The sequence below is a fragment of the Atta colombica genome, unplaced genomic scaffold (genome assembly GCF_001594045.1).
Source record: "Atta colombica isolate Treedump-2 unplaced genomic scaffold, Acol1.0 scaffold126, whole genome shotgun sequence".
NCBI classification, from domain to species: domain Eukaryota; kingdom Metazoa; phylum Arthropoda; class Insecta; order Hymenoptera; family Formicidae; genus Atta; species Atta colombica.
The window spans coordinates 4,963,963-4,973,310 of record NW_017259213.1 but is presented as its reverse complement, the minus strand read 5'-3'; the positions used below and the strand labels follow the sequence as shown (position 1 = coordinate 4,973,310).

Sequence of the window (9,348 nt, the reverse complement as noted above, 5' to 3'; positions counted from 1 at the left end):
TTTTAAATATACATTTTATCTATATACATATGCTGCTAATATCTTGTAATTAATATTCCCTTTTTACAGGTACAAATTTTCTTAATGGATATCGATTTCTTCCAATATCTTCTATACACGGCACTTTAACGATATTGAAGTATATTTGTCCCATGAAATTCGCCGTTGGATGGTTAGCAGCTTTTAAACATTGATAAAGAACTTGGTCGCAAGTACAATGTGATCTGTAAAATGTTAAACACTTAAAACTTATTGTTTTATGGAAAGAACTTTGAGGCAATTAACAGAGATAATTTTTAAGGTAAAGATAATTTTAAATTTTAGCATGATAAGAAAATTTAGTAATTAATAATAATATGATATATTAATTTAAAGACACAATAAAAACTTTTTATCAAAATAGATTAATTGATTTTTTTTTTACCAATTTCTGATAAGATCTTACTTAGTGAATATTGAATAATTAGTGAGATTATATCGGGTCTGTTGGGCTCGTACTTTTATTGGACAGAGATCGTGATTACGACAACATCTGAAAAACATAAAGATTTGTCTTACTTCCCTGATATTTGTAAAAATTGGTAAATTTCTCTAAATTTCAACCTGTCAATGTGAGGTAAATCGCCCAAGTCATGATAATTTTCGGCTATGTCGCCCGTGCCGCACCATTTTGTGCCTGGAATATGTACATATTTAGTCTTTGTTAATAAATTTTACAATTCTGCGGGTGCGTTTGAAATTATAATGAACGATTAACCTGGCAGAATGCCGGAAAACAGAGTTATGGAACTTGCGGCTATGCGAGTCCCTCTACTCAATGCGTTTGTTGGCAAAGTGGACGTGGCTTCTACCTGTAATTTGTCTAATAATTCACATTGTTGCATGAGTCTCGTTATCTCCTGGAAGGATACCACTTGTGGATGTAAAGTCATTGATAAGTTTCGCAAAACTTCTGTAGCCTCGAACGGCTCACTGCAAAAATCAATGATGCGTGTCAAACATTACATATAAAAAGAAATTATATGAAAGTAATGATATATATACAGGGTGTCCTGAAATTTGCGAATCAAAATACAGTAAGAAATTCTCAAAAAATTAAATAAAAATGTTATCCATAAATTTTATTTTGAGCAATAATTTGTGAAATAATAAGGCTTATTTAATGATCAATTACGAACTCTATTTTTAGACGGATTATATTTAAACACCAAAATGCGCACTTACTAATATTACTGCACATGTGACGAATTCATGGACAGATGACCGTTTAAACATAATCTATAATTGGCTATATTTTGAACCTTTGTCAAAAACTACTGCTTCAAATAAAAATGTATATATAATTTTTTTACTTAATTTTTCACAAATTTTCTCGCTATGGTATTTTGATTCGCAAATTTCGGAACACCCTGTATATGTACATAACTAGCGAAAACCAATTTCAATTTCTAGTCTAATTATATAATGGTTTTTGTGTGCATTATTGTGATGATGACCGCACTTACTATACTTCGATTATATTACAATCATGTAATTCATTTCTTGGTCCGAGATCGACTACCGCCACTGTCTGTTCGTGATAATAAACAACTCGCATCTCGTCTTTCATAAGTGCAACGGCGCTTGGTGTAAGACCGCTCAACCCCTTAAATGTGTTTCTGAAGAAGAACGTTGGCTGCTGAGCAGTCAAGCTGCATATCGACATGACGAGGAAAGCCGTTAAGTACACCGAATACATTTTTTTCTTCGTTCCGTTTTATTATGCTATTAGTCAAGTATAACTCAGGCAAACAGAGATATAACATAAAATTTTATTTGTAAACTATCAAAACTAACAAATAAAAAATATATTCGTATCTAGAGAGTTGCACAACGTAAGTGATTTATGCCATCAATCAACAATTGATGATGGAAGTCAATTTATTGTGGATCTCCACATATCTTCGTTCTATTTATTACATTATTTGAAAATAATATGGTATGCCACGTATGTATAAATGAAACTCGTGCAATCCACGTTTGTAATTGCCGCATAATACGCGGTTTTATAATTTCTTAAATTCTTCATATCACATGTTTTAAAATTGCCTTTACGATGCACAAAGTTTTTTATTCGAAGTCCTCATACAAATATGAACATTATCTAGCCATCTGCAGAAACGTACAGCGATCTTTTGAAGAAGATTCTAAAATAAAAAGAAATATACTCACACATAATGAATCGGTTCCTTTGAAAATGTTTGCTTCAAATGAAGCCGCGAACTTACCCTATCGCGTTACTGAAATATTATTTGGCACATCATATTTTTATGGAAGAAAAACAGTAAATTTTGCAGAGATACTTTAAACTGCACGCAAAAATTGTCCATTAAAAAATGGAATTGATATCCTTAACTTAACTGATATCGTTCGCCAGAATCGATTGGTCGGATTTTTCGCGCGCGAACGGTGTATTCATAATTATAAGGCACTATCTATTAGTTGAATAACCGAACACTACAGTAGCCGATCGAATGACTGAATGTGTTAGCGTTAGTATGATATCCGTGTACAACTCCCTCCCCGATCTCGAGGTATTACCTGATGGTAGCAGTGACACTTAGTGGGGAGACCTACATTCGCAGGACTAGGGCGAAGAAAGTGGGACGAAACGGCGGAATATGGGTAGTTGTAACTGCAAGTTTACAAAATCCTACAAACTTAGAAAAAAAGAAGTAAACATTTTATCGGATTTCCTCACGATCGTAAACAAACAACTCGTCAAAAGACATTTGATAAAAACAATATATTTTGCATAAAAGTCTAAAAAAAATGACACGTATAAGACACAATAGTGTCTGAAAAAGCGACAGCGTCTTAAAAATGAAAATCATAAAAAATGTATCTTGTTTATATATTATGTAAATATATGCTGTTTGCAAATTTTTTGCGATTGAGATAGCGTGTCTCTATAAAAGAGCATTTTTGTTATACGCGATACAACAACGTGTTCCCACATTTTATAGAAAGGCACTGTAAATCTCTAAATTTCACTCGTGGCTCGTAATAGATCGTTATGTAATGTAGAGATGTTATGCGCTTTCATTGACATTTCGAAAAGGATGCTAATAAGACCAATGCCTCTCTATACTTTTATGCGTCTACAATAGAAATCGTAGCGATCTTAAGTCGTAAAAAAATTTACTAATCACAATTAATTATTCTTCTCATATTCGATGATTGATCAATTTCTAAGATTTAAGACTCTACGACCGCTAAGACTTCTCTTGTAGACCTCGCATAACTCTGTAAACGACGTTGTTTAACAGTGTCCTTGTCTTAGAGAATGGCACGAGGGATTCGATTTATTTGTAGCGCTCGCTGGATATTGAACCCCACTCGTACTCAACGTAATGCTCACGGGAGTCGCATTAGACAGCTGCAATCTGACTGGGCACTGTCTATATCCTGTAATAAAAAATGAAAACATCTTATAGTCGTGCCATACATGAAAGTAACGCATCGATAATTTCAATAATACATGTGGACTTTGGTGATAGATTATAGGAAAAAAGATTATGAAAATAGAAATGATTTGTTCATCAATATAAGACATTCACACATTCAAGTATAAGACAATTTGCAAAACCAGGTAATTTATTATACAAGTAGGTACAGATTCCGATTCAGTTCTTGGAGCGAATTCTAATCGAGTTCCACATGTTACGACAAGAACCTTCTTTTTTTATGTCTCCTGTTTTTATGTTACGATAAGAAAGTTCTTTTTTATGTTTCTTATCTTAAATTATTCAATACTGCATTATATGATTAATGAACAGAAAATGAACAAAAAGGAATATTTGTTATCATGACATATTATTATCATGATGCAAGATGATTTGCATAAACAATTTCTTTTATATCGCAATTCAATTTTCGAAATAAATCGTGGTCAACTTTCATATTTCACACATTTTTTTAATGACAAGAAATCGACTTTTTCGATCCGCGTTGGTTTCTTTCGCTTTCCAGCTGTTGTGTACTTAATTTCTATCATCATTCGATTAACATATATTTATTAATAACTAAGGAACAAAGCGATTATTCGTGAATGCTAGAAGCATATGCGATTGTATCAAGTACAAGAAATAAATGCATAGCAAGAGGTGTACATTTTTAATACAATTATTAAATTATATACACGAAAAATATTGCTTTGTTCGTTATCTTTTTATCATAAATATATATAATGGATATTAGTAAGAGATGAACAAGAGGAGAGACGATCATCTACAAAGAAAAGGATTTACCGGCGTGGTGGGGTCCGGAACAATGGCAACATATAGGGTTATTCCGCGGCCTTGGACAAAATTCAACGCTGTGTGGTTCGCCGCAGCGGACGCAGCGAGGCAAATGTCGGCAATTAGCGGCCACGTGCCAGAAACCCTGACATCGGTAGCATTGCAATACACTATCCGTTTGCGATATATTTTCTTGATATGCTTGTGGAATATTGTTTCCATCGTTTGCATATCGTGAGGGTATACCGAACGAGCATGCGGTGCCTCGCCACCAGCGTTCTGGAACAGCATTGAAACGAGCCACTTCGAAAAAGTCCAGACCTTGACGTAATAAAACTTCGTAATGACCCGCATCAAAAACCTAGGAGACAAAAGAGTAATATTTTTCACTTTTTATCAAAGTGTCAGTTATATTTATGATACATATATTTGTATATTCTTACATCATACTTATTTCAATGGTTATATATAACCGACTTTGTTTTGATCTTTATCTTAATCCTGACAAAAATAAAAATTAAAATGTAAAATGTAAGGGAAGAGTGATAGAAACGTAAATAAAGAGCTTCTATTAAGAAAATTGAGACATCATAAAAGAGGCGTTTACGCTTCTGTCGCTTTTCCCTTATATTCTCGGTTTTTAGTTTAGTCAGGAAATACGTTCATCTTTTATTGTACAAATAATGTCGACTGCTAGGTTTTTCGAAAGTTGACTTACAAAATCGGTTGTGTGTAGATGTTCTATAGAACTTCATTATGAGAACTGGTTTAGAATTGCATAGTATTCTACATTTTGTATGAATTTAAATAATGATATGATATGCGCATCTCATGTAAAATTAAAATGTACATGACAACTGTCATGTACATTTTAATTTTATCCTTGATGCTCGACAAGGAATGTTTCCATTGTTTTAAAATTACTATTTTTTTGTCTACACAATAGAAATGATAAGATATTATCATAGGCTAATTTAAAAATAGAAAATAAGCATTCTTTATACCTCTACTCGAACGAATTGTCGAGAACGTTCAACATTTCCTGCGACAATTCCTTGCTTTGCCAGAGCCGAATTTATATCCTGCAGCGGTATAGCCCATGGCACGTCTCTCAGAAGCACGGCTTGGCGATATCGGGAATCTCTTGCCGAAAATCGTGCTACCTGATGAAAGTAAATTAATAAAATATATCAATCAAAAAAATATTTAATTAACTTCTAGATTTTATTTAAAAGTATTTCAGTAGATTATTTAGTTCAAGAATTGACGTTTTAAATAATAATGATGTTTTAAGTAACATAATTGGCACAACAAATATAGCTTCAAAATGATACAATATTTGAAATATCTCAATAAAAAAAACACAAGGATACAATAAAATACACTAGAAATTTTTATATATATCTCAATTTTTTATATCTGTAACACACATTTTACAATAAGCCTTTTATTTAAACTTTAAGTCTTAAGCTGTATCTAAGAAATTGATCAGTTACAGTTGAATATAAGAAGAATAATCGACTATGATTAGTCAATTTTTTACGGTTTAAGATTTAAAGCTTAGATAATGGTTTATTGCAGGAAGTCTATATGTAATGTTATGTAAAATGCGTCGGGTAAAATCGAGTGTAAATAAACTTCGTACTTGCACTGGTCCTCCAAACACTCGAGCTAAGTCGCCGCGTTGCAAGAGTTTCTCGGCATCGTTTTCTCGTACGAAAGCAGCTATAAGACCACATGGAGTCTCAGAGACACGCCACATCGATAACGGCTCGGAAGCCGCTATAGCTTCTTCGAGATGAGTTCGCAGTAGTTCGCAATCTATTCAAGAAATGAATAATAAAATATTGATTTAAAACTAAAACAAGATTAATAGAAAATGTTAATGTTTGCTTATTTGAATGTTTTTATGTTATTCAACTGACATTGTGAATATTAAATTTCGATATAAATAGATATTATAGTCTCGTATTACTATTTAAATTAAATTAGTATATATTGATGAGTGCAAAAATTTGTGTTCGATTTATTATTTAAAATTCAAACAGATGCAATTTTGTTAAAAATAAACGAAATTTAAATTTAAAATAAAGAGTTCTAAATCTTGAAATCTCTACTTTCGAATGATTATTATATTTTTTATTAGGTGTACAATTTTGTTTCCGCCGTTTTTTTTCCGAAATTCGAGGCTTTATTGTAAAAAACTGGTTATACATTTATGATTCAAAGTATTGTCCATCGCTGGCCACTACTTTCTCCCATCTTTCGGGTAGCGTACAAATCCCGCGTTGAAAAAACTGGTCATCTTTTCTATCCACGAATCGATCCAATTTTTTACTTCTTTATAAGACCGGAAGTGCTGGTCAGCCAGGCCGTGTGCCATTGATTGAAACAAGTGATAGTCAGAGGGAGCAACGTTCTGGAGAATACGGCGGATGGGACTTCCCATTTCAACGTTTCCAAGTCTTGGCCACTTTCGCAACATGGGGTCGAGCATTGTCATGCTGCAAAATCACTTTATCATGTCTCTCGTTGTATTGCGGCCGTTTGTCTTTCAATGCTCGGCTCAAACGCATCAATTGCGTTCGATACCGATCGCCTGTGATTGTTTCAGTCGGTTTTAACAGTTCATAATACACTACGCCGAACTGGTTCCACCAAATACAGAGCATGACCTTGGAGCCGTGAATATTCGGTTTGGCCGTCGATGTGGAAGCATGGCCGGGAACTCCCCATGATTTTCTGCGCTTGGGATTATCGTAATGAACCCATTTTTCGTCCCCAGTCACAATGCGATGCAGAAATCCCTTCCGTCTTTGCCTTTCAAGCAGTTGTTCACAAGCAAACAAACGCCGTTCAACATCTCTCGGCTTCAATTCGTACGGCATCCAATTTCCTTGCTTCTGAATCATTCCCATGGCTTTGAGGCGTTTTGAAATGGCTTGTTGAGTCACTCCCAATGATCGTGCCAATTCTTCTTGATTTTGACACGAGTCTTGCTCAAGTAATGCTTCTGCATCTTCGAAAACCTTCTCTCTTCCACAGCTATGCCGGTCTTCGACGTCGAAATCACCGTTCTTGAAGCGTTGAAACCACTCACGACACGTTCTTTCACTAATAGCGGCCTAAGTATTTGAGAGCATTCAATGAGCCTCAGCCGCAGATTTCTTCATATTGAAGCAAAAAATTAAAACCTCCCGCAAATGACGAGAATTTGGCTCGTAAACTGACATTTTCAATCGAGAATAACTTTATGATGCAGACACAAATCGACTAATGTTTTTATGGGGTTATGTTGACAGATGCCCAAGTTTATTGTATGACGTCTATGATCTATTTATTTCGACCACCACTTACTGCTAAAGCCATCTATAGGAAAACGGCGAAAGCAAAGTTGTACATCTAATAATTTATGTGAGTTTTATAATTTTTTACATATAGAAAATTACGAGTTAAGTAAAACGAAAAATTTTTTCTTCATTTTGTGGACCTGTCACATATCTAAAAAAATTTGCAATTTTTGAATTTCTAATGTAAAAGCTTAAAGTTTTCCCTAAATAAAATCGTTTTTAAAAAATGTCCGATTTTTTGTTACTGAATTGTTGCGAATTAAATAAAAAGAATATTTTGTTACTTTACTCATAACTCCATCAAAACTCATTTTATTTAAAACAACAGATTCTTAAATTCTCTCATCAGATAAAGTAAGATTTAGATTTTATTTTATTTTTAATAAAAAGCAGCTGTTTGAATTTTGAATAAATTGAACACAAATTTTTGCATTCACCTATAATATAGTCCATAAATGTACTATAAATTAGATAGTAGCAGTTTTCTTCAGAATGCAGCAAATATTGTATTATTACCTTGGATCCTATGATCTTGTTCTTGAAAGCCGCCAGCACGTGAAATGTATAGAGAACACGTAAACTGTGCCTGCTGTTGCATAGCAGGAGCTTCATTACAGTGCGATGTCGGATTTAAATCTCTTTTATCTGTCTGATGGTTATTGTCTCCAATCTTGCTTTGCAATGAAGAGTTTGCTACAGCCTTCTCCATTATGCGTGTCACGTACTTGTGACTGTAACTTGAATTTATACGTACAGATAGAATTAATTTTTTTGTACATAGTTTTCAATATATATATATATATACATATATCATGTATTAAAAATAAATGTGTTACAATATTATGCATAATCCATATCTCATTTCACCTTGATTATGGACAACAAATAATAAGAAGCAAGACTTACAATTAGAAAGAAAAAATTTATTTTTTTTGCAAATTAGATATTTGCGCATCATAAAGTGAGTAAATATTTATGTAAATAAATATTTTATGTACTAACAACCACGTTGATATGGTTGGCAATAATATGAAATGATTCAGGTCATTATTGATTGTGATAATAGTTACAAAAACTTCCATTACTAAATTATAAATAACTAGTTCTTAATAGTTCATTATCAAGACGATCATTACAGGTATATCTTTATACCTACTATATTTGGCCTTTTGTTATCGATACCTCGTATCACAATTATTTTGTATTTTTCTATTTTTTTTTCGTGCACAGTCGTTTCTTTGTAGCATTGTAATGTAATTTTTTCGTTGTAGGTGTATTTTAAATTTAATGCAAAAAGAAGGGTATGTGTTTGCTCATCATTCACGATAGTCGCCTTAACGCGATTTTGCGTTTGTAATTATATATAATATTATGAAATAAAAGTGTGATCATGATGAGTTACGATCGCGATCGCTCGAGGCTCGGTCGATCGATAGGCTCATTGAGATGGATGTAGCGAATCAGATCCAGGAATGGTGTCGATTTACCTTGAATGGCTTGTCTGTCTCCTCGTTAGCGCGGCAAAACGCAGCTCGAGCATCGGGAGGATCAGGGAAGAGAACGCGGCCCATGCTGCCAGGCGCCATTCGTCGCGTCTCGCCTTAATCGCCTCACTTCATGGCGATGATCGGCAACATTTAACGCCAACGTCACGCCATCGCCGCTACGTTCTATAAAATTAGACAAAGAAAATATCGAAACTGTAACGCATTTTCCTA

At 33.8% G+C, this 9,348-nt stretch overlaps 2 protein-coding genes across 2 annotated transcripts; both read right to left on the bottom strand.

The window, feature by feature from the left end:
* Positions 1-49: 49 nt before the first annotated feature.
* LOC108695111 lies at positions 50-1,799 on the bottom strand. Its single transcript, XM_018204871.1, has 5 exons — positions 1,506-1,799; positions 758-972; positions 604-676; positions 446-532; positions 50-224 (listed from the first exon to the last, which is right to left on the bottom strand). The coding sequence occupies exons 1-5, from the start codon at positions 1,736-1,738 to the stop codon at positions 50-52; spliced, it is 783 nt and encodes a 260-aa protein (XP_018060360.1). The 5' UTR covers positions 1,739-1,799.
* A 1,502-nt stretch (positions 1,800-3,301) lies between these two features.
* On the bottom strand, positions 3,302-9,170 carry LOC108695165. The gene is made up of 6 exons (XM_018204926.1): positions 9,118-9,170; positions 8,147-8,367; positions 5,926-6,101; positions 5,285-5,443; positions 4,290-4,641; positions 3,302-3,447 (listed from the first exon to the last, which is right to left on the bottom strand). Exons 1-6 carry the CDS (start codon positions 9,168-9,170, stop codon positions 3,302-3,304), a joined length of 1,107 nt encoding a protein of 368 aa, XP_018060415.1.
* Between the last annotated feature and the right edge of the window lie 178 nt (positions 9,171-9,348).

Coding starts and splice junctions, on each gene's coding strand:
- LOC108695165 (XM_018204926.1), bottom strand. CDS start 9,170: ATGCTCGAGCTGCGTTTTGCCGCGCTAACGAGGAGACAGACAAGCCAT. Junction 8,368..9,117: donor AGACAGACAAGCCATTCAAG/GTAAATCGACAC, acceptor TATAAATTCAAG/TTACAGTCACAAGTACGTGA. Junction 5,444..5,925: donor TGTTTGGAGGACCAGTGCAA/GTACGAAGTTTA, acceptor TACTTTCATCAG/GTAGCACGATTTTCGGCAAG.
- LOC108695111 (XM_018204871.1), bottom strand. CDS start 1,738: ATGTATTCGGTGTACTTAACGGCTTTCCTCGTCATGTCGATATGCAGC. Junction 533..603: donor GATTTACCTCACATTGACAG/GTTGAAATTTAG, acceptor TATGTTTTTCAG/ATGTTGTCGTAATCACGATC. Junction 225..445: donor AATTATTCAATATTCACTAA/GTAAGATCTTAT, acceptor AACATTTTACAG/ATCACATTGTACTTGCGACC.